The sequence below is a fragment of the Miniopterus natalensis genome, chromosome 13 (assembly GCF_054644295.1).
Source record: "Miniopterus natalensis isolate mMinNat1 chromosome 13, mMinNat1.hap1, whole genome shotgun sequence".
Classification (NCBI taxonomy): domain Eukaryota; kingdom Metazoa; phylum Chordata; class Mammalia; order Chiroptera; family Miniopteridae; genus Miniopterus; species Miniopterus natalensis.
Genome location: NC_142093.1, coordinates 55,165,603 through 55,190,885, shown reverse-complemented (window position 1 = coordinate 55,190,885; position 25,283 = coordinate 55,165,603). Strand labels below are relative to the sequence as shown.

At 43.4% G+C, this 25,283-nt stretch overlaps 1 protein-coding gene across 1 annotated transcript in view; it reads right to left on the bottom strand.

Annotated features, from left to right (window-relative positions):
* Nucleotides 1–1,379: 1,379 nt before the first annotated feature.
* The window catches only part of NPHP1 (nephrocystin 1), a 53,448-nt gene continuing 29,544 nt past the window's right edge, over nt 1,380–25,283 (bottom strand). Inside the window, exons 14-20 of the mRNA XM_016222754.2 lie at nt 23,972–24,054; nt 18,943–19,019; nt 15,883–15,982; nt 12,039–12,151; nt 10,063–10,136; nt 3,673–3,717; nt 1,380–2,172 (exon numbers count right to left, since the gene is read on the bottom strand). Of these exons, the coding sequence (XP_016078240.2) occupies nt 1,900–2,172; nt 3,673–3,717; nt 10,063–10,136; nt 12,039–12,151; nt 15,883–15,982; nt 18,943–19,019; nt 23,972–24,054 (765 nt within the window). The 3' untranslated portion in view covers nt 1,380–1,899. The remainder of the gene's footprint in view (nt 2,173–3,672; nt 3,718–10,062; nt 10,137–12,038; nt 12,152–15,882; nt 15,983–18,942; nt 19,020–23,971; nt 24,055–25,283) is intronic.

The window sequence follows — 25,283 nt, the reverse complement described above, 5'->3', positions numbered from 1 at the left end:
CCTGGGAGGGGCGCACTTGGTGTTACCTGTTTCCAGTAGGTGCTGGTCTGACTCCTGGAGTGGGGCGCACACGCTGGCCCTTCTTGGTAGCCCTGCTTTGCATTAGTTCGTTTCCACCCAGAGTCTGTGTGGGCGGGTGTGTGTGCATCGCTGTGCGCGCTCTGGTGAATCTCAATCAGGATTTCATATGTTGTCATTGTCACACTTTCACCTTTTTGTACATCAGTGAATTTTTTATATTAAAAGGTTGAGCCAAAAAAATTATGAAAACAAAACTTGTTCAATCAGTTGAATGTCATATTGATATGATTTTTGTCTTTCCCTTAAAAGTTAGTCAGAGCACCCTGGCCAGTTTTGCTCAGTGGTTACAGCGTCGGCCCACAGACCAAAGGGTCTCGGGTTTGATTCCTGGTCAAGGGCACGCACCTGGTTTGCAGGTTCAATCCCCCACCCCGGTTGGGCTCATGTAGGATGTGTCTGTCACAACGATGTCTCCCTTTCCCCCCACTCCTCCCTCCCTTCCACTCTACCTAAAAGCAAGAGAAAAACATCCCCGGGGGAGGATAAAATAAAAAATAAAAGAAGTTCCTTCAGACAAGACTGCAGAGGCCTAAGCAGAGGCAACTCTGAGACAGAGAAGTCAGGGAGGCCGTGGGCCCAGGGAAGGGGGTGTCTGACCCTCAGCTTTGCACGTGTCACCAAGGGCAGAGGGGACAGAGAGGCAGAGAATGGCAGGAAGCCAGGTCTTGGAGACAGAGTGTAACCTGATCAAGGCCAAGCAGTCAGGTTACACTCGCAGCTGGGAACCCCTGGTGCCATCCATTTCTGAGATGGGCCCGGGGAAGTTTGGCGTAAGGAGTTAGGCAAACCTGACTCAGACGCAGCCCAGAAGCTTCAGAGTCTGAGGGTCGCTAAGCCTCTCCCGGCAGCACGCTGGCGAAGTGCCTCGGCCTGTACTCTGCTCAGTTAGGCTACACTCAAATTTGATCATGTTTCTTCCAACACGTCCTCCTGTTTTATTCTCACCTGCCATCCCTAAACCTGCACCAACGGGAACATCCTAGTTTGCAGAAAATGATACATGGCATCTTCACTCGGCATATCAGCCCTGCCGCTGATTAGCTCTCTGGCCAATCACTTAACCTGCCTGAGGATTAACCTAGTTAGCTGAGAACACACAGTCAGCCCTCAGCCAGTGCCAGGGGTAGTGGCATTTAACAGAGAAGGTACAAGACAGGTTTCCAGCAGCACAGGACCATCTGAAATGCAGCAAATCCTGTATTCTCTTGACCCAGGTGAGCTACCTCATTCCCCAATACCTGACCTTTTCTTCGAAGGATCAGCTACTATATGGACATAAAAAGACAAAACTAGATTATTCCTTTATATCTAATTGGGATAAGTAACACTCAAATGTTAAGACTGAGTGAAGTGATTAACAGCACAGCTTTCTAATAGGCCATGCTGATTTCTCCTTCATTTCCCAGCATAAATTCTCTTAGCAACAATCATACATTTATATATTCTAGATACTAGACTCTTACAAGACATATGATTTGTAAATATCTCCTCCCATTCTATGGATTGCATTTTTACTTTCTTAAATAATCATAATTCAGCTTTTGATCAAATCTTGCTGTTACACAAATCTACAGGTATAGTCAACTTAAATTTGTTAGTTGGTTTTTGAAGAAATTATCTGTAAATTTAGCTATAACAGTATTCCTTATAAAAACTTATTTTATTGTATTAAAAGATTCCCATTTTCAGATAGATATTTCTTATAGAATGTGGTCTGCATAGAGAAGTGTAAAGCTAAGTTAAATGTGACAGTTACTTCTGATTCTGTCACTTCATCAGGGTGTCATGGTGGAAAGTGGAGGTCACAGGCCACCACTGTCAGGCTGCTTTCTGTCTCATTTCGCCCAGGAAGTCATAGGTCTGCTCTGAAATGTCAAAAGGTTCATGGACGCCCCCTGGTGACAGCAGAGCTTGGAGGGCACCCTGGTTTTCTTGGTTCTGCTTCAGGAAGTCAGTGATGACTTTCCACCTGGCTGCTTCAGTCTCCTCCTCTGCCCAGCGGAAGGGGGGCAGGAGTGTCCCGTGGAGGAGGGGGACCACGCAGTCGTGGTAAACCAGGAGGAACATGGCCTTCCGGAACTCTGGGTCTCTCTGGGAAAACATTACAAGTAAAAGTGAATCAATCTGCAATATTATTTATTAAATTAGATGAACTCTGTTAACTAAGAGCCATTAAGAGGGGGGCGGAGGTGCCACAGGGCCTGATAGGTGATCGGATCTGCAACAGGGACACAGTCAGGAAGTAGCCCCTCTCTGTGGGAAAGAGTCATCGAGCCACCGTGGAGCAGAGAGGAGCAGTGTTCCCTGAGCGTCTCCGGGTGACTCCTGAGACCAGGGCTCTCCTAAGCCCACTGAGGGTGTCCCACACATGCCACCCAGGAGAACGGGGTGCTGAACGAAGTCTAATTCAGGTGATAAGGGTGTGGGTCCAAGTAAATATAAGTAAAGCACAATGTGAAGTCACTGTAACCCCTTAATTCAATTACAGCACAGCAAAGAATCATCAAGGTTTTATAAGGGAAGGGCAGCAAGTGCTCTGTGTGAAATTCAGAGAAAGGACACCCAGGAGTAAGGATACACTGTTAGACCCTTCCCACATAACAAAAGGACCACAGTGCAGACACTGTCCCTCAGCCCCGACACGGACAGGCTGAGTGGGAATCACAGGGCATGGCAGTCTGAAGATGGAGGCATCCCCACACGGCGGAGTCTGCACAGAGATGCTGCCCTCCAAACATACCCTGTGCACAGGGGCATTTCCACAGGCCTCAGGCCCAGCACCTTATCCACGGCTGCACCGGAATAGCATTAAACCTACCAATTCCAGCAAAGGTCAAATGTAGATGAATCGATCAAAAGGAAGCTCAAATAAGGATACAATATGTATAATTTTTTTTCAATTTTTAGGGTTTTTAATTTGTTTGTAGATAATTTAGAAGTCCAGAAACCACGGCCCATGGGCCCATGTGGGCACTGCCTCTTTTTATAAACAAAGTTTTATAGAACAGCCCCGCTCAGATGTTTACACACTGCCTATAGCTGCTTTTGTGTTTCAATGGCAAAGTTGAGTCACTGACAGACTGCAGCCAAAAATATCAACCATGTGGCCCTTTCCAGTCATGTCTGTCGAGCCTGGAGAGGAGCAGCCAGGGAGCTGCACGCTGAGGGGCAGGCACTGCTGGTCGTGATGACCATGCTTCTGTGAAATGGGAACACACACCCTGTGTTTCCCAATGTACGAAGCGGCTCGGGCCAATTGTCCTTTCCCTTCTCCTTACCTGGTACACACTTTAAGAACTAGAGGAATTTTTTTAAAAAAGAAAAATTTAATGGTCAACTGGGAGACTTTGTTTAGAATTTCCCCTCAACTAAATGACGCTCAGTGATCTGAAACGACTACTGATGCAGTCTGTTCACAGAGGGAATCAGCCCCCAGACACTTCCTGGAGCGTGTCTTTGCAGCCGTCATGACACAGTTTAACTGATGAAGAGGAAGATGACTACGGCTGCTTCAGCTAAAAAAGAGCCATTAGAATGTGCGAGCGCACACTGATACTGAGAATATTAAGTGCGTGTGAAAAAGCATCCTACCTTCTCTGATCTTTTTAATGTACTTTCTTTCTCAGCCCACGAACTCTGAAAAGGAAACAGAAATGTTATGTTAACATGAGGATTCACCAGTCTTTGCCACCCATCTGTGACTTTACTGTAATTTAGCCTGTGGATGGGGTTTGAACACGGTAAGAACCGCCAGCGTAAGAACTGACGTCTGTGGGAGCTGCTGCTAAGGACCCAGTCAGACGGGCCAGGCAGGAAGAGTCTCAGAAGCCCGTGCTGCTTACACGTTAAAACTAATTTCAGACCAGAATCAGTGAAACATGAACACACACATTCAAACTGCACACACACAGCACCTGAACAAAACACCAGCAAGCTCTTAAGGTGAGCCGGTACAGACAACAGAAAACTGGAATATGACACTTGTCTACAGTTCTGTCTGCTGGGATGATGACAGTGGTCAGGGTGACAAATGCAGTACAGCTTTGCAAATAATATGTCAATCAATCTATCCAAGAGCTTTTTTAAAGAAATAAAAACCCAGAGTTCAATTGGCCCCAGAAGTGGAATCAGAGCCTCCCAGGGACAGCTCTGCTCACTGTACTGAGGGGTGCCCAGCTCCAAGCCACCTATTCCTGGGCCTCAAGTTGCGCCTGTTGGCAGGTATCCTCCCACTGGCACCTGATTTCATGGGTTCCGTGGATGCATCGGCCCTTCCTCAGTGGGGAGGCCCTGGGGTGAACAGTCTCCACAAAACAAAGGAGAAGCACCCCGTCAAGACCACAGCCATACCCCACACGCGCCATGTCCCAGAGGCTCAGTTACTCCCAGGAAGACCCACCTTAGGGGGTGTGAGCCCCCACTGCTGGCTGTGGTGCCTCGGGTCCTGGAGAGTGTGACAAGGAACCCTAGAGGCCAGAGGCTTCACTAACCAGGCCAGGAGCCATTATTATCATCAAAGCTCCAAGGACAAACTGGACTTGCTAAGTGAACAGTAAAAGGCTCACACACATCACAGCGTAAACTCTGCAAGGAATCTGGCTGAAAACAAATAGCACTCAGGACTTCAGACTCACCGGCTGGACTATGACCTTTTTAATGTATTGCTGCATCCGGTTTGCTAATATTTTGTTGAGGATTTTAGAGTCTATGTTCATCAGGGATATTGGCCTATAATTTTCTTTTTTTTTAATAGTGTTTCTTTATCTGGTTTTGGAATTAGGATAATGCTGGCCTCATAAAAATAGCTTGGAAGTCTCCCTTCCTCCTGAATTTTTTGGAAAGTGTGAGGAGGAAAGCTGTTAGTTCTTTGAATGTTTGGTAAAACTTGCCTATGAAGTCATCCAGTCCAGGACTTTTGTTTGCTGAGAGTTTTTATTATTACTGCCTCAATTTCATTAGTTGTGATCAGTCTCCCAGTCTATTCAGGCTTTCTTATTCTTCCTGACTGAATTCTGGAAGATAGTATATTTCTAGGCATTTGTCCATTTTGTCCAGGTTGCCCAATGTGTTGGCATATAGTTGTTCATAGCATTTTCTTACAACCCTTTGTATTTCTGTGGTGTCAATTGTTACTCTGCCTCCTTCATTTCTGATTTTGTTTATTTGGGTCCTCTCTTTTTCTTGATGAGTCTGGCTAAAGGCTTGTCAATCTTGTTTAACTTTTCAAAGAACCTTTTGTATTATTTTTTTTAGTCTCCATGTCATTTATTTCCGCTCTGATCTTTATTATTTCCTTCCTTCTGCTTACTCTGGGCTTGTATTGTTCTCTTTCTAGTTGTTTTAGTTGTAGGGTTAGATTGTTTATTAGAGATTTTTCTTGTTTTTCAGGTAGGCCTTTAATACTACGAACTTCCCTCTCAGGACTGCTTTTAGTGTGTCCAATAGATTTTTAGGTTGTTGTGTGTTCATTTTCATTTGATTCCAGGTAATTTTTTATTTCTTCCTTGATCTCATTGTTAACCCATTCATTGTTTAATTACATGCTATTTAACCTCCATGTGTTTGAATGTTTTTCAGTTTTTTATTGTAGTTGATTTCTAGTTTTATGCCATTGTGATGATTTCAATCTTGAATTTGTTAAGACTTATTTTGTGTCCTAACATGTAGTCTATCTTTGAGAATGTTTCACGTGCACTTTAGAAGAATGTATATTCTGCTGCTCTGGGATAAAATGGTCCGTAAATATGCATTAAATCCATCGGAGCCAATGTGTCATTTAAGGTTGCTGTTTCCTTGTTAAATTTTTGTCTGGAAGATCTATCCATTGAAGACAATGGGGTGTTAAAATCCCATACTATGCCTGTATTGCTGTCAATTTCTCCTTAATGTCCACCAAGATTTTCTTTATATATTTAGGTGACCCTATGTTGGGTGCACATGTTTACAAGAGTTACATCCTCTTGTTGTATCTATCCCTTTAGTATTACGTAGTGACTTTCTTTGTCTCTTGTTATGGCCTTTGTTTTGAAGTCTATTTTGTCAGGTATAAGTATTGCTACACAAGCTTTTCTTTTTCCATTTCCATTTGCACAGAATGATTTTTTTCCATCCCTTCACTTTCAGACTGCGTGGATCTTTTATTCTGAGCTGGGTCTCTTGAAGCCAGCATATATATGGGTCATGTTTTCTTATCCATTCAGCTACCCATGTCTTTTGATTGGAGCACTTAATCTATTTACATTGAAGGCTATTATTGATAGGCACTTATTTATTGCCACTTTATGCCTACGTTCCTCTCTCTATATATATTTCTTCTTCCTCTTAAAGCAGGCCCTTTAACATTTCTAGCAATACTGGTTTAGAGATAATGAACTCCTTAAGCATTTTTTTTTTTTTTTTTTTTTGGTCTGGGAAACTCTTTATTTCACCTTCAATTTTAAGTTATAGACCTGCTCAATAAAAGTCTTGGTTGCAGGTCCCTACTTTTGATTACTCTGAATATTTCATGCCAATCTCTTCTAGCCTTAAGTGTTTCTGTTGAGAAATCAGCTGACAGCCTTATGCAAATTCCTCTGTAGGTAACTGTCTCTTCCTTGCTGCCTTTAAGATCCTTTCCTTGTTTTTAACCTTTATCATTTTAATTATGATGTGTCTCAGTTTGTCTCTCTTTGGGTTCATCTTGATTGGGACTCTGTGTTTCCTGAGCTTGTGTGACTTTTTCCTTTGCCAGGTTAAGAAAGTTTTCAGCCATTATTTCTTCAAACAAGTTCTCTATTCCCTTGCTCATTCTATTCTCCTTCTGGTACCCCTGTGATGTAGATGTTAAGCTTAATGAGGAAAGTCCCTTAGAGTTTCCTCATTTCTTAACATTATATTTTCTTTCTGATGCTCTGTTTGAGTGCTTACTGTTATCTTGTCCTCTAAATCACTGATTTAACCCTCTGCTTCATCTAACATGCTGCTGATTCCTTCTAGTATATTCTTCAATTCTGAATGGTTCGGTTTTTTTTTTATGGTTTCAATGTCCTTTTCAATACTTACTATCTCTTTGTTTAAGTTCTCACTGAGATCATCCATTCTTCCCCTAAGGTCCTTGAGCATCCTTATAACCATTGTTATAAGGTTTGGTTTTTTATTGCTTCCATTTAATTCTTTTCTGGGGATGTATCTTGTTTTTTCATTTGGGGCCTATTTCTTTGTCTCCCCATTTTGTCTCTGTGTGTTAGGTAGATCTCCTATGACTCACAATCTTGCTATCATGGTTTTATGATGGTGTTTTGTTGGGCTTAGTAGCACAATCTTCCAGATCACCTGAACTCCTTGCTCCAGGGATGTTTTTTTCCTGGGTTATGTGCGCCCTCCTACTGTAGTTGTCTTGAATGCTGTTGGCCCTTTTGTGGGTAGAGTTAACCCTTCAGGCTGGTAGACGCTGTGTATGAGACACTGTGCAGAGGCTGTCCCCTAAGGTGGAGTTGTTCCTGGGAGGGTCTGGTGCCTGCCCTAATACCCCTTTGGGTGTGCAGCTTGTGTGGCTACTTGGATCAAGCTCTGGTGTGGTCTGAAGCCCACCACTGGTTGTGTTGGTTCTGGGTCCACTTAGGCTGCGTTCAGGTACAGGTCACTGTCAGCTGTTGTGTGTAACCAGCCTTGGGCAACCTGCTTGGACTACCAGGCTGTTCACTGTTTGTAACTGCATCTACCGGATCTGTGTGGGAGAGGGGTCTATTTGTGTATAAGGGTCAGCTTCCTCCAGGTTAGAGCTGGGAGCAGATCTGTAAAAGGACTGAGGCTCCCTGAGGTCCACTTCCACCTGTCAGCTACTCTGTCTCACTGTGAGTTTGCCTGGACTTTGTCCAGAGCCTTCCAAAGAAAGACTGAAGAGTGGGCCCAGGCTGGCCACAAACCACAGCCCCTTCCACAGGTTGCCAGCTCAGTAGGGTGGGGCAACTAGGACTTGGCATACAGGATTAGTGTATCCCCGATTTGGGGATCATGCAGTGAGGCACCCAAAGAGGAAAAAGTGGCCCCTACTTCAGAGCCAGAACACTCATTCTTTGTCAAGTCTCCAACTCTAGCTCCCCCTAGAGGAGCTCCCAGGTTGGGTTCAACCAGCCACCCTCTCTGCAGGAGCAAGCTAAGCCACCCTAGGCTCAGGCAGACAGATCAAAGGAGTCTCTCATTGTGGTGATGCCAGCACGGCCCACAGGAGGGGGCTAAGCACTTTGTCCCAGTTCCAGGGGCTTACACTTTGAATTCCCAGCTCTGAGTCACTCTCCCTTTCCACTGGAGAACCGAGCCCAATGGGGCAGGGTATCCAGAAAATGGCAGGGCTGATCCCAACAGTTTCCCACTGGGGGGGTGGGAGGGTACCCTGAAGCCTGTAGGAAGGGAATAGGCACTTTTTGCCCTTCTTGGAGTAGCAGGAGCTAAGATCACCAGGGACATAGGAGTGGTCCCCTCCCATCCCATGATGTAGCCACACACCCTAGCTCCTGCTCATCTGGTTCCTGGACAAAAGCTTCCACAGGAGACTAGTCTGAAAGCCCCAGCTCTGCACGGAACTCTGGTCCCCCTGTACCACTGAACTCAGCAGGGTCTGCTGAGTGATTCAACAGGTGGGGGGAGGGGTGCTGGCTGTGTGCTCAAGGATGGGCAGATGAACCCTCTTTCCAAAGTCACAGTTTAGTCACTGTCTCTGCCAAAAGCCTCCCTAGGAAAAGAGGTCCCCAAGAGTTGCTGCTGGGTGCAGCCAGCAGATGCCTCTGCAGGACCCAAGCATGGCACAGTTCCCTTGCCAGCAGTCAGAGACCTGGTGGTGCACTCCCCAGGGTGCTGCTGTAACAAAAGGAGTGCTTGTCCCTGGGAAGGTGGCATCTGATCCCCACTGATCCCCACTAAATCCCCACTGATTTTCACCACCAGATGCTATGTAGGTTCCTCTTCTCATCTCTGCTGCTCTGGGTTGGAGATCCCTGCTTGGGGTTGAGACCCCATGTTCCTGGGGGGTAGTTTTGCAGCCACAATATTCCTCCAGCTTCTCAGCCGCCACAACATCTGGGTGCAGGAGCCAGCCCTTTCCATGTCTCTGCCCTTCTTACCAGACTCTCTATGGCTTCTTCTGTAAATCTGTGATTATAATATTTCAGTCCAGCTAGCCTTCAGTTGGTTATTCAGGTTAACTGCTCTATAATTTAGCTGTAAATCCAGTTTGGGGTGGGAGGCAGGTGACTGTAGCTTCCACCTGCTCTGCAGGCATCTTGGAATCTGTCCTGTAATGTCTTCCACTCCTATCTCAGCATGCCAAAACTTGACTTGCCCCAGCATGCACTAGGTCCATCTCATCCAGGACCTCTTCAATGGAACAGTGCCCAACCCTCATTTGCTGCTGCCTTTAACTATCCAAGGACCTGGGTCATGCTTCCCCTGTGGCACCTGCCATGCTACCTGAGCATATGCCTTGTAGGCATACAGGTCTTCTAATATTCCTTGACCCTGATTGATATAGTTAAACTTTAAAAAACTCACATTTTGAAGGTCAAAAAATGCTGAAAATTGGAGATTTCATATGGTTCGACCAGCTGCTATTTCATGCAGCAGACAGGATATGTCAAATTAAATACAAAATGATATACATGCCCTGACTCTCCCCTGAGAACTCAGTCCATGTATCTAACAAACCATTTTGGATTTTTGCTCTTAGGCCACAATTAGTGGCCATCTTAAGTCAAGGAACAAACAACAGATAAGAGATTGCAACAGTGTTTACAGCATGCACTCCACCTGCTTACTGGGTGCTGGGAAGCCTGGGAAAGTAACCCTCATGCTAAGAAAGGAACCCAAGTCAGCTAGAAAATGGAACACAGATCAGGATATATCATCCAAATAGGAGGAAAAAACCCTAGAGCAAGGGTCAGAGCACACTAATGTGCTGTGTTTAACTGCTTCCAGAACCCACCAGGTTCCCATCATGCTGCTACCCACCCTGAGCGCATCCATCAGGTCAGGCTGCTCCAAGAGCTTAGGGAAGGTGGCCAGTACGGGATTACTGATTAAATCTGAAACACAAAGACCAAAAGGATCTTACATAAACTTTATCCAATATGTTTTACTGCAATAGACATAAAAGCATTCATTCAGATTAGAATCACTGTGTCACAAGATTTGTTGACAACATATTCTAACACTTTCACCTCTAGGAGCTCAAAACTGTCCCCTCAACCTCCACCCTCCCTACACTCATAGCCCAGAGGGTTCTGGAATGAGCCTTGTACCAAGGAGACAGAGCTTTTAGGGTGGGAGTATAGTTGCTCTCAACAGAATGACTAGAAAATTGTGTTCTTTTTTCTACGTTTTTTAACAGCCTCACTTTCCTCATGCCTATGGTGTGGTAAGAGGAGTCAGGAAGTGCCAGCGGAAAGGAGGCTGCCCGGGCCTGACTCCAGTCCACCAGTGCTTAGGGAAGAACCCTGGTGGCTGGGGTTGAGAGATGGTGAATGAAACTGGAAGGAATAGGGAGCCAGGGATTCTGGCCACGTGCCTAAAGACTATGTGGGAGAATACTGATATTCCACAGTAAGTAATGGCACCTGAAAGACCTGTGCGAGGAAGCCCACCAGGAAGAACGCTTTGGAAATGATCCTGTGTCCTTAGCAAAAAAAAAGGCCTTTCTCTAGATTTTTCTAGGTTTATTCTGGTCAGGTTCAAATGAAGTCAGTAATTCTGAGTAACCTTCTCCTCATCTACAGGACAACTAATACACTTAATCCTTTGTAAGAAGTCATGTCATTCATGAATTTTTTCTAGAGTCATTGAAATAAATTCAAAGGTCAGTGATGATTACAAGGCTTACCTGTCCTTCTCTTACTATAATTACTCCTTGAGAAATGTCTGTGCTTCTCTAACTCTGAGTTCCATCTCCACATTCCTGGCAGAGGATCCCTGTCTAACCATGAACTCTAGTCGTCCAGAGTGCTGAGGCACCACAGGGCTCTCCCTCTCACTCCCTCTGCTCTAGCCACACTGGCCTGCTTTCAATGGCAATCCCTTCAGCATGCCGTCTTCTTGCTTTGGGTCTTCAGACATGCTGGTCTCTTATCCAGAAAGGATCATCTCCTTTGTACAGTAAACTCTAACTCCTCTCTCAGGTCTTATCTTAATATTACTTGCCCGGAGACTTCCCTCACCCTACACATTAATTCAGGTCTTCCTACTGCATGCTCCCATTGTGCATTTTTCTTCCAAGCCCTTATTTTAAAAGGTGAAAAGGATTGCTCATGTAACTTTGTGTTTAAGTTCTGCTGCTCCAGCAGGGTAGGGATGACTGAGCCGCCTCACGATGCCTGGCATACAACAGGCGCTCGATACACACCTGCTTTCTGATTTGCTGAATCACAGAACATCCAAAAAAGTTAAACTTCGCTTTAGAGACAAGTTCAATCATGTGTGATAATTCATTAATTTTTTTATATTATTTTTTAACATTTTACTTGGAAGAATTTCAAGCTTAAAAAAGTTGCAAGAATAAAAATAGTACACAGAACTCCTGAATACCTCTTACCTGAATTAACCAATTTTAACAAATCCATTTAAACTTTGTGCTTTAAGAACCTTTATTGTGGCTGATTTCAGTCTCTTCCCAAAAAGATGATATGAATACCAAATACATGAGAAAAACAGACTATTCAGGGACAGCAGGGAAAATATGATTATATCTGTTTTAGGATCTCAAATCACCAGAATTTGAAATGTGAAAGTACGTGTATTGTAAAGAATTAAATGTGTTCTGAGTTCACCCTGAGCACAATGCCTTGCATTTGCAATAATTTACTGACTTTGATGCTATTTTTAAATTTTTATTTCAAATGTCACCTTCGGAAGCAGAAGATCCAGGTTGATGTAGTTTACACTTACTCAAAGCACGATGCATTACTGTACAAAGGAAACTGCAGACCCCTTACCAGCACTTTGCATGCTCATCCGGTCTTTCAGGAGAACATCTCCAAGAATTTGGCGATAAAATACCAACAGATGAATGTAGCATGTGCTTCCAATTAATGTTTCTGGCAGGAGACTATTAAAAAAGGAAAAAAATGTATTCACTAAACAATCTCCTATACTCCAGCCTGCAATGTTTTTAAATGTGGCTTCTGTACGGAGCCAGCCTGCGCCGGGGCCAGCCACATCAGCAGGGTGCCCGACCCACACTCACACTATCAGGAATATATGTTTCAAGGCAGCACTCAAGTTTCCCTGTGGATTCTAGGAGGAGAGGAGAGCACACACCCCAAGGCAGGCAGGTGGGAGTAGGGGTGGGAGAGGGGGCAGGGACAGTGGAAGCAGAGCTCAGCTCCTGAAATGGTGCTACACCAGCAGGAAAAGCTCTCCCTTGAAATTCTTTGGCAGAGATTTTCCGGTGCCGACTGTGTGCTGTAATCATACACGTGCTTCTTCCTGAGGTCTGGGGGCAAGGATTCGGGAGCCTTCTCTACAAGCCCAGAACTCAGAAAATGTCCCACGTCCCCAGCTTTGGAAGAAGGGGCTGCCTACCCAACCTCTGCACACCCAGTCAACTGGATCTCTGGATTATAAGAAGTGTCTGCAGCCAGGACCGGGACCAAAGAAACACTCCTGAGAGCTGTGCTGAAAGACACTCAGGAGAGCTCTGGGCTCTGGGAGGCTCATCAGAGAGGGGGCAGTGGGGGCAGGGGGGGGAAGGAAGCCAAACAGGACACCTTGGCTTTTCTGCTACAAAGACGGCTACTGTGTTTCTTTTTCTGATCTTGATAAATAACTTTCCAAGGAAAGATTGGCCAAAAAGGAATTTACAGGCTCTATAAACATCCAAGGGGAAAAGCCAAGAGAATGACTAATACCCATGAACACATTATTAACGGTCGCTGGGAGATTTAACTGTTAATACTGTCATTATAAAACACATTTCAGTGTTGGAGATCAGAGCAAGGGAAGGTCAAACTCAGAGCGGATCCAGAATGAGAAAAGCAACCGCTCAGAGAGGTGGGACAAGTTCTCACTCATCACCTGGCTTCTTGGTGATCTGCAACAGGAGCAGGTTCTGCTGGGACAGTCAGGGGTGCCCCAGTCTCGTCCCGGTGCCCTGCTCCCCCTGCACCCCATCCACCATGCGCCTCTGTGGAAAGGGCCTCTCCTGCGCATCTTCACGGGGCACATCTCCAATCGTTCAAAGCCCACTTCAAATGACCCCTGGTCTTACCAGCTACATAGCACATCTTCACTGAGATGAATTTTGTGACGTACTGCACCAGCCATCTGGCATTATATTCACATTTATTTCTATACATATAATCACAAGAGTAGTCAATTATTAGAGCTCACACTGACTGTGCTCTACTGTGTGCCATGCACTATAAATACTAAGTGTTTTATATACTGTTGTTGTTTTTCATTAAACCTCATTACAACTTGTGGTGATGATATTTCTACTGTGCCCATTTCAAAGATGTAGACAATGAGACCCTGAGAAGATGATTCTATGACTTGTCCAAGAGGTTCCTGATTTAGAAACTGATAAACCTGGATTCTGCTAATGTAAAAGCTCCCTGCAGAAAATGCAAATCAAAAACCCTAAGATACTACTACTCACTTATTAAAATGTCCAAAACAAACAAAACAAACTGAGAATAAAAAGTGTTGTCAAGAATATGAGGTAATTGGAACGCTCATACACTGCTGGTGAAAGTGTAAAATGGGGCAGTCATTTTGGAAAACAGTTCGGCAGTTCCTTATAAAACCCCACTCCCAGGTGTTTATACCCATGAGAAATACAAACATATGTCCACATACAAAAAGTTCACAGGCAAATATTTAGAGTGAGCTTTATATCCATAATTGCCCAAAATAAGAAAAAACCCAGATGTACATCAACTAGTTTATGGATAAACACACTATGATACACCCAGCCAGTGGTATACAGGCACACCTCTTTATTTCAAAATACTACGTTGTGGTGTGTGTGTGTTTTTAATTTTTCTTATTTTCTTTAGAGAGAGGAAGGGACTGAGAGAGAGAAACAGCAATGTGAGGGAGAAACATCGACTGGTTGCCTCTTGTACGCACCCTGACCAGGGATCAAATCCACAATCTTGGTATGTGCCCTGACTGGGAATCGAATGTGCCACCTACTGGCACACGGGATGATGCTCAAACAGAGTCACACTGGCCAGGGTGACACTGCATTTTTTACAAATTGAAAATTTGGCCCTGGCTGGTGTGGCTCAGTTGGTTATCATCCTGTGCACTGAAGGGTTGCTGGTTCAATTCCCTGGTTCAATTCAATTCTGGGTACATGCCCAGGCTGCAGGCTCGATCCCTGGTAGCAGCCAATCGATGTCCTGTTCTCACATCAATGTTTCACTCTCTCTTCCTCTCTCTCTAAAACATCAATTAAAACAGAAAGAAAAAAAAATCAAAAATTTGTGGCAGCCCTGAGTTGAGCAAGTCTACTGGCCATTTTTCCAACAGGCTCAGATAATGGTTAACTTTTTGAAATTAAGAATATACATTGTTTTTTACACATAATGCTATTGAACACTTAATAGACTAAAGTATGGTGCAAACATAACTTTTATATGCACTGGGAAACCAAAAAAATCGTGTGAGTCACTTTATCACAACATGCGCTCTATTGCAGTGGTATGGAGCTGAGCCTGCAAATAACCCCTGTAAAGTTTAAAACAAAAGAGAACAAACTGCCAATGTATGCATCAGCATTGCTGAATCTCAGAAGCATTAGGCTGAGTGAAAGCCTGACTCACAAGGCTACATACTGTGTCATCCTATGTGTAAGACATTCTGGAAAAGGCAAAACTGCTGGGAAAGAAAAGAGAGGAGTGATTACCTGGGGCTGGGGTGTTGAGGACAAAGACAAAGCAGGGAGGTAACTGTTTAGAGTGACAGACACATTCTCTATCTTTTTAAAAAAATATTCTTTAATTGATATTTAGAGAGAGAAGGGAGAGGGACAGAGAGATAGAAACACTGATGAGAGAAAAACATCATCTGTCAGCTGTGTCCCGCACAACCCCTACTGGAGATCAAGCCCGCAACCCGGGCATGTGCCCTAACCGGGAATCGAACCAATGACCTCTTGGTGCACGGGTCAATGCTCAACTACAGAGCCACACTGGCCGGGAGACACATTCTCTATCTTGACTCTGCTGATAGTTACATGACTGTATACATTTCTCAAAACTCAAAGAACTGTAAGCTAAAAGGAATAAACTAAATTATAACTCAACAAACTTAACATTAAAAAAAGTTCTCTGTCCTGGCCAGGCGTGGCTCAGCGTTTGAGCGTTGACCTAGGATCCAGGAGATTGGGGTTCGATTCCCGGTCAGGGTACATGCCCAGGTTGTGGGCTCGATCCCCAGTCGAGGGCGTGCAGGAGGCAACCGATCAATGACTCTCTCATCATTGATGTTTCTCTCTCTCTCCCTCTCCTTTCCTCTCTCTGAAATCAATAAAGATATATTAAAAAAAAAAAAGTTCTCTGAAGATAGGCTCACGGTGGGTAAGCCTACTTAGTCAGAAGTTTTCTACACTATTTCTGACCAAATCTATCTTTGTGCTAACTAATAAGTAGAAGAGTAAGCTAATCTGAACTTACTTTTCCATTTCCCTACTGATCTTTGGCAGATGAGTTAATGAGGAAATAATAACCAACAAAAGATGACCAAGCAGGAGCAGCTGAGAGCAGAGATGATACACACATGCAGAGTAACCTGAGTCCCCCGACAGGCAGAAACTGCAGAAGCCATACTAACCTTAGTATGTCTCTTGATCTTCTGTTCAAAGACCTCAGTTTTACTAGAAGCTGTGGCTGCCTCCTCATTGTCATCATCTGATGAAAAACACTCCCATGAGCTTTAAAAAATTAATAAATTTCAAAACTTTAAGTGCTTGGGACAGTGAGTATAACACAACAAAGCATCTTCATTTTAATTAAAAAGCACAGTATTTTGCTATCATACAACAAAGCCTTTTTAGCACCAGTGCTAGCCCCTGACAGCTGCATTCTTGTTGCTGAATTACAAAAAAAGGGAGGGGAGTTTAAGAAGCATTTCTGGTTGGCATTGGTGGTATAGTGGTAAGGAGACCTGCCTTCCAAGAACCATGTCTGGGAGAGTGATGTCAGAGGAATGGAAGTGAGAGATCCTTATGGTCTCTCTCCCTGAAACTTTAACAAGGTTATCAACTATATAACTCAACAAGGATTCCCTGCTCAATATAAAGACATGCCTGAGACACCTGTGCATTGAAGTATCTAAAGGTGGGCAACCAGGAACAAACAGGGAGGTGCAAAGGAAAGAAGTAAAAGTGTCACTTTTTGCAGATTACATACCATATATAGAAAACCCTAAAGACTCTACCAAAAAACTATTAAACAATAAAAGCAGTAAAATTGCAGAGTACAAAATCAATGTACAAAAATCCACTGCCTTCCTATATTCTAACAACGAAACTTCATAAAAAGAAATGAAAAAAACAATTCCTTTAGCAACTGCAACCAAAAAAATAAAATACCTAAGAATAAACTTAACAAAGGATGTGAAAGACCTATATACTGAAAACTATAAAGCATTATTAAAAGAGATTGAAAAAGACACAACAAAATGGAAAAATATCCTGTGTTCATGGATTGGAAGAACATGGTTGAAATGGCCATATTACCCAAAGCAATGTACAGATTCCATGCATCCCCATCAAAATCCCACAGTCATTTTTTTTTAAAGAAATAGAACAAAAAAACCATCAGATTTGTATGGAACCACAAAAGACCCCGAATAGTAAAAACAATCCGGAGGAAAAAAAACAAAGGCAGAGGAATCACACAACCTGACTTCAGATTATACTACAGAGCTACAATAATCAAAACAGCATGGTATTGGCAGAAAAACAGATACACAGATCAATGAAACATAACTGAGAGCCAGAGAGATATAAAACCACATGTATATGGGCAGAAATTTTTGACATAGGAGCCAGAAACACACAATGGAGTAAAGAAAGCCTCTTCAATAAACAATTCTGGGAAAACTGGAATGCTACATGCCAAAGAATGAAACTAGACTATAGTTTGTCTCCATGTACAAAAATTAATTCAAAATGGATCAGAGGCTTAAATATAAGATCTGAAACAATAAATTTACACAGAAGAAAACACAGGTACTAAACTCGTGAACCTTGGTCATAGAGAACATTTTATGAATTTGATGCCAAAGGCAAGGGAAGTAAAGGCAAACATAAATGAATGGGACTGTATCAAACTAAAAAGCTTCCGCACAGCAAAAGAAACCAACAGCAGAACAAAGAGGCAGCCAACCAAATGGAAGATGATATTTGCAAACGATAGCTCCAACCAAGGTTTAATAGCCAAAATATATAAAGAACTCATAAACCACCACAAAACAATCCAATTAAAAAATGGGCAGAGGACCTAGACAGACACCTCTTCCAAGAAGACATACAAATGGCCAACAGATATATGAGAAGATGCTCAACCTCACTAGCAATTAGGGAAATGAAAATAAAAACTACAATGAGATACCACTTCACACCTGTTAGTATGGCTATTATCAACAAGACAAGTAATAAGTGCTGGAGAGGTTGTGGAGAAAATGGAACCCTCATTCACTTCTAGTGGGAATGCAGACTGGTATGGCCACTACAGAACTCAGTCTGGTGATAGCTCAAAAAATTAAGAACACTTACCACACGCCCCAGCAATCCCTCTCCTGGATATATACCTGAAAAACTTGAAAGCATGTATTTGCAAAGACATATGCGCCCCTATGTTCGCTGCAGCATTATTCACAGTGGCCAAGACATGGAAACAACCAAAGTGTCCTGCAATACAGGACTGGATAAAGAAGATGTGGGACATGTACACAATGGAATACTACTAAGCCATAAGAAAAGACAAAATACTGCCGTTTTGACAACATGGATGGATCTTGAGAATATTATGCCAAGTGAAATAAGTCAGGAAGGAAAAGCTAAGAACCATATGATTTCACTCATACATGAGATATAAAACTGAAACTCGTGGACACAGCTGTGTGGAAGGGGGTGGGGGGTTAGGGGGTAAAGGGTCCCTAATATATGGTACAGAAAATTATTTAACTTGGGTGGTGGGCACACAGTGCAATACACAGATCTTGTAACATAGAAATCTACACTTGAAACCTATGTGAACCTATTAATTAATGTCACCCCAGTAAATTTAATTTTTAAAAAAAAGCACATCTGACTTTAGGTCAATCCACCTGCATCCCAGACCTCAAACTCCTTCCTGTCCCAAGGAGAGGGGGCTGGTACTGCCATGGCAGCAGCAGTGTCCTGAGCTGTGAAACAGTGAGGGCAGGTCTAAGGAGTGAAGGGGGAGCTTCAATACTGTCAGGCTCTGCGCTGCACGGGGCGAGGCCCACTGCCTGCATTCCCACCGCCCAGCACAGCGCCTGGTCAGTGAATACAGCAGAAGGTGCTCGATATTTCTGGAGGGGAAGTGGCATATACAACACAGCTGCTAATATCTACACCCTTTGACTAGCCATAGACCATCTCTCAATTAGCCTGTTTATTAACTTAGCCGAGCATCCAATGACGAACAAATGTAGCTCCTCACACTTCCTCATTTTCCACAGTAGAGTCTCATGTGTGCTACCAAGAAAATAAGCACTCAGATAATATCAAGGTTTTAATATTGAAAGACATTTTAAAATATGAATTTACTATTTACGTATTAGAATATATATATCTTCTCTGATGCCTCCCGTTCGCTGATCTCTAAGGAAAGGAAGGGAGGTGAACCGTGAGAGCTGTACCTCTTCTGGACACTGAAGGGTCCACTTCCACACCTTTTTCATAGGGGGCACCACCACTCAGTAAGAGCTCGTAAGTCCTACAAAAGAAGAGTGCACTGTGACCGAGGCCTGAGATGGATGTTCTAAAGCACTGGACTCACAAGTCAATTACTTTTTAGCAGATACTTCTACAGACATTTATGTTTCATTGACAAGTGAGAATGAAAGCTGATCCTTCTATGGGGCATCATCTCAGTAAATAAGTCTTTTCCTTTCTTACCTATGACCCACAGAAATACATTTGCCATATTAACATGAGAAAGATTATTGATGTCATTAGTCTTTTGTCATTTAAATGTTTTGTATCATCATTTGAAGTAAAGCCAATATGAGTTTATATTACTTTTAAAATACAAAAGTAACATGCAGACTGCTGCAGAAAGTTTGAATGGCATAGAAATAATAAGGGAAAAATGACAGCTACCCCCACCCCCCAGTATGGCAGTCCCTTGCCCTATCTTGTTCTAGGCAAATGCAAACATACAGTCAACAGTCAATCTCAAACTGAGCATGCTTTCCTTTAAAGTTGCAAACTGCCAAGGTGTGGAAAGCAGAAGGTAAAAGGCCTCTCTCATTCCACTGCGCCAGCTCCCACTCCTGCTCCTCAGGGCAGCCTCCAGGAACAGTTCACATAAACCCACCCACGTATGTGCACAAACGCGGTCCCCATGAACCAAAGTGGAGTCACAGTATACATACCACCCTGCTACCTGCCTTTCTCATGTAAAAATATACACACTGGAAATGTTTCTCTATCAATACACAGGCCTCCACTTCATTTGAAAAACATAGCTGTGACTTTAGGAAAGATTGAGAAGAAACACCTTTCCCTTCTACTAAGTACAACTAAAACCCTGAACATTATTAAAAACAAAACCCCCAAATCATAAAACCCTGGGCTTCTACATCTACTGGGGGAAGGTAAGGAGGGTGGGGTAATAAAGTGCCTTGCCCCCTTTTGCCCAGCGAGGTCAGAGGAAGAGTGCAGCCAGGAATTTCACCTCCGTCCTGCAGTGTCAGCAGAGGTGGAGGGGGGAGCATGACCCGAATTAAAACTCTGGAGTTAGAAACTATGATAATACTCCATTCTAAAATTGGAGAAACTGTGGCTGGGAGACTTACAGTTAAACAGACTCAGTGGGACAAGAGCCCTGAACTTGATGCAAATCTGGAGTCTCCACCCTCTTCCTCCTGACTGCGCACCTGTCTCTCTGTGAATTTCTTGTTTATGTGCTAGACTTAGATTTCTGGGTGCACCCACTTTAAAACGTAATTGTCTTCACCCTGGCTGGTATGGCACAATGGTTAGAGCATTGGCCCACACACAGAAGTGTTGAGGGTTCGATTCCCAGTCAAGGGCAGGGACCTGGGCTGCAGGTTCAATCTCCGGCCCTGGTCAGGGCACCTGCAGAAGGCAGCCAATCCATGTTTCTCTCTCTCTCTCCTTTTTCCTTCTACTCTCTCTTTAAAAATAAAAAATATTGAGTAAGGATTAACAAAATAAAAAAAATTGTCTTCTCAATTTTTGAGAGCTCGTTTTATATTAGAGATGGTAATCTTCTGTTATGTATATAAGGGTGCGGCAAAACTAGGTTTACAGTTGTTCATATAGAAAAAATAATAAGTAATACAGGAATGAACTGTTTCGCATACTCAACACTGTAAACCTTCTTTTGCCCCCATCCTGTATTGTAAATATTTGCTACCAGTTTGCCTTTTGGTCCTCTTTTTTTTTTTTTTTGCCATTAATTCACTTTTATTATTCAATTACAGTTGACATATTATATTAGTTTCAGGTGCACACCCGTGATTAGACATTATATAACATACTAAGTGATCATTCTGATATATCTCGTACCCATCTGACACCATACATAATTATTAGACTATTACTGACTGTATTCCCTATGCTGTACTTTACATCCCCATGACGAATTTGTATTTCTTAATCCCTTCACCTTTTTCATTCATCCCTCCAACTCCACTCCCATCTGGCAACTGTCAAAGTGTTCCCTGTATCTATGAGTCTGTTTCTATTCTTGTTCATTTATTTTGTGTTTAGGTTCAATTGTTGATAGATATGTATTTATTGCCATTTTATTATTCATATTTTTTAATCTTTTTTTCTTCTTCTTAAAGAAGACTTTAATATTTCATATAATACTGGTGTGGTGGTGATGAACTCCTTTAGCTTTTTCTTGTCTGGGAAGCTTGTCCTCTGATTCTAAACAATAGCTTTGCTGGGTAATCTTGGTTGTAAGTCATTGGTGTTCATCACGTTGAATATTTCTTGCCATTCCCTTTTGGCCTGCAAAGTTTCTGTTGAGAAATCAGCAGACTGCTATTCTCTTGCTACTTTTAAGGTTCTCTGTCTTTAACCTTTGGCATTTTAATTATGATGTGTCTTGGTGTGGGCCTCTTTGGGTTCCTCTTGCTTGGGACTCTCTGCACTTCCTGTACTTGTATTTCTATTTCCTTCACCAGATTAGGGAAGTTTTGTGTCATTATTTTTTCAAATAGATTTTTCAATGTCTTGCTTTCTTCTCCTTCCAGCATCCCTATGATGCAAATGTTGGTATGCCTGAAGTTGTTCCAGAGGCTCTTTATACTACCTTCATTTTTTTGGATTCCTTTTTCTTCTTTGCTGTTATGATTGGGTGGTTTTGCTTCCTTATGCTATTTCAAATCACTGATTTGATTCTCAGCTTCATTTACTCTAGTGTTGATTCCCTGTAAATTTTTCTTCATTTCAGTTAGTGTAGCCTTCATTTCTGACTGGTTCTACTCTATGGCTTATATGTACTTTGTCATGCTGTTGAAGTTCTCACTACATTTCTTGAGCATCCTTATAACCATTGTTTTGAACTCTGTCTGTTTGCCTCCATTTCATTTCATTCATTTTCTGGATATTTCTCCTACTCTTTCATATGGGACCTGTTTCTTTGTCTCCACATTTTGACTACTTCCCTGTTTTTGTTTCTATATATTACCTAGAGCTGCTGTGCCTCCTGGACTTGGTAGAGTGGCCTTGTGTAATAGGTGTCTTATAGGGCCCAGTGGTTCAGCCTTTCCAGTCACCCGAGCTGGGTGCTCCAGGTGAGCTCCTGTGTGGACTGTATGTACTGTCCTGCTGCAGTTGAGCCTTCATTGCTGTTGGCGTCACTGGGAGAGAATGATCCTCAGGCCAACTGACCACAAAGATTGGCTGCAACTACAGCAGAGGATCTGTAGTGCAGGAGCAGACCCCATGGAGCAGGACTTGCTTCAGTGGGGCTTTGGTGCTCAATGAGTCCACCCCTTGAGTGTGTCACTCGTGGAGGTGGTAGGGTTGTAATCAGCATGGTCTGAAGATGCCCACCAGTGCACTGGCTCTGGGGCCTCCCAGGAGGTGCAAGGTCAGCTGCCTGTGTCCTGCCTAGGGCCACCTGGCATGAGCTACAGAGTGATCTACAAATGGCTACTACTTGTGCTGGGCTTGGAAGTGCCCAGGAGAGGCCAAGCTGCAAACCAAGGCCAGATGCCACAAGTGCCAGGCCTGGGGCCACTTATTGAGAGGTACAGGGAATACCAAGGCAGATGCTGCTTATCTGCAATTTGTGAACCTTTGAGAGATTTTAGGAAAGTCCACAGCAGGAACCAAGACAGGCAGTTTGTATGGAAAAACCACTGGAAATGGTTTAACACAAGTTGGGTGGGGGAGGGTCTCAGGGAATAACTAGGGTGGGGTGAACAGTGTTAGGTTGATGGAGACTCAGATATGGCACCTGCCTGACGGCGGCTGTGGGGGTCTCAGAAAAGGAACAATGGCCTCTGCCAGCACTTCTATCTGGCAGAATGCTGCCCCTCCAGTTCTTGCCCCGATGCTAGATAATTCAATTCCTCCCCATATGTCCCTGGTGCCTCTCCAGCTGCTGCCCCAGTGCTGGAGCTTAGAGGGAGTAAGTCTGAGTAAGTCTGTGCACAGACTCTTTAAGAGGAACCTCCTGGGACTCCAGCAGCCTCTGTCTCACTCAGCCACACTCCGTTAGTTCTGACACACAGAAGTTATGGGGACTTCTCTTCCTGGCACTGGAACCCTGGGCTTGGGGGCCTGGTGTGGGGCTGGGACACCTCGCTCCTCAGGGGTGACCTTGGCAGCCAAGAAATCCCTAGTTGTAGGACTTCCATTCAGCCAGATTTCAGGTGGTTCTGAATGATGGTTAAACTGTAATTTTATTTGTAAGTTTAGTTGTCATTTTCATGTGGTTGTGGGAGGAAGTGAATACCACATTTGCCGACACCACCATCTTGACTGGAAACCTGCCTTTTGGTCTTAAGTTTTAAATTTGCCTACTGTGCCCAACTGGGGTCACTCAGTTGGTTGAGTGTCATCCTATGGACCAAAAGGTCACCAGCATGATTCCTTGTTAGGGCACATGCCCGGATTTCAGGCTTGATCCCCAGTAGGGGGCATGCAGGAGGCAGTCGACCAATGTTTTTCTCTCACATCGATGTTACTCTCTATCTCTTCCTCACTTCCCCTCTCTCTCTAAAACCATAAAAACATATTTTAAAACAATAAAATAAATTTGCTTACTGTGGCTGCCACAACAATGTCAATGTACCACCTATAGTGGAAAGGCAGAGTCAGAGAGGACCTGAGGGCCCCAGAATTACTTTTCCCTCTCTTTGGAAGGAACTTGGCTGTTTCAGCACTGTGAAAACTGCTAATCCCAGAGGAAATCACTGAAGAACATTCTCAGCAGACAGTGGTGCAAACATCTCTTAAGTTCCCTTTTCTATGTGTCACTTCCCCTCCCTAGCACAAGACTGTACATGCTGTTTTCACATACTACCTAAAGGAAAACATAAAATCAACATTCAAAGCCCTCTCCCCACAAGTTACTGATATGCTTACAGAACATACATTCTGAAAACCTGAGGTACCTAGATTCTAATGTATGAATTTCTACAAAATTACCCATGTGGAAGGAATATATAGCCAACTTACTTTGCTGCAATAGGAATTCCACTGTCATCAAAAAGTTTAAGAAACACCCAGCCACAGCTTAATTCTCCTCTTTCACCAGTTGACTAGGAAATAAAAATGAAGATGAAACAATGTCTGAAGCAGTCAAATTTATAAGCACATAAAAGGTCCTTTTACAGAAACTAAGTTAGTATTCACTTTAGACTGAACACTCTTCACAGGAAAATAAAGTGAAGCACAGGGGGTCCCTTTGTACTCACAGAGCTCCTGGTGATGTGCAAACCCCATCCAGTTAAATTGCTCTTGAAAATCCCTAGACCTGAAAGGCCCTGGTCAAGTAGCTCCATTGTTTAGAGCATCAACCCAATAAACCAAGGTTTCAGGTTTGATCCCCAGTCAGGGCACATACAAGAATCAACCAATGAGTGCATAAATAAGTGGAACAACAAATCAATGTATCTCTGGCTCTTTTTCTCCCCCCCTCTTCCTTCCTCTTTAATTCCAAGAAAAAAAGAAAATCCCTAGAACTAACTGATGATGTGCTCAAGTCTCCTGAGTGATACATGTGATGGACTAGAACAAGCTCAAACACATTGACAGCACATGAGCTCAGGAAGCCTTGTCTCCCTGACAGATAAACGAGCAAGTTAAAGCATTCAAGGGTCTTTCCTGCTCAGAACTTTGTCCAACTGTCAATTGTCAGAGGCCAGTGGGGCCCAACTGGGGGCTCTGCTCCTCTCCTGTCCTACCCACACTACACAGATGATTGAATTTGCCTTAGAGAAATGAAAGGATGGAGCAATACCATCAATGTGGGAACAGTGGGCTCTCTGGGTTATCATGAGGCCCAGTATATATACTACATCTTTCAAGCTATTGGACTATGGAGACAATTACTATCACAGAACCACACCCACTGGTTCAATAGTTTATATGATGTGAAGTTAATCCAAGTTTTCTGTGTTCCATTTAAAATAATCACCATTGTGCCAGGTCCCTTCATTAGAACCTTCATTCATGAGGTTAAGTGCCCTCTTACTCTAGGATGGAAGGAAAACGCTGTGCTGGAATCCACCAAACATCTTCTACCACTTTCTGCAGAGTCCCATCCTTTCCACAGCTTCATTTTTTAAAAGCACTGGAGTTCACTAAAGCTATAACTGTTAAACAAATATACTCTTATCTATTTATTTATTTATTCATAAGGTTTTTTCCCTGCCAAATATTCTTTCCCCTTTCTTTCACTACAACAACCTTTTTTTTTTTTTCAAGCAGGAAAGGCAATATGCCCAGCTAAAAAATACTTCCTCTACAGATTCCTTTTCAGCTAGGG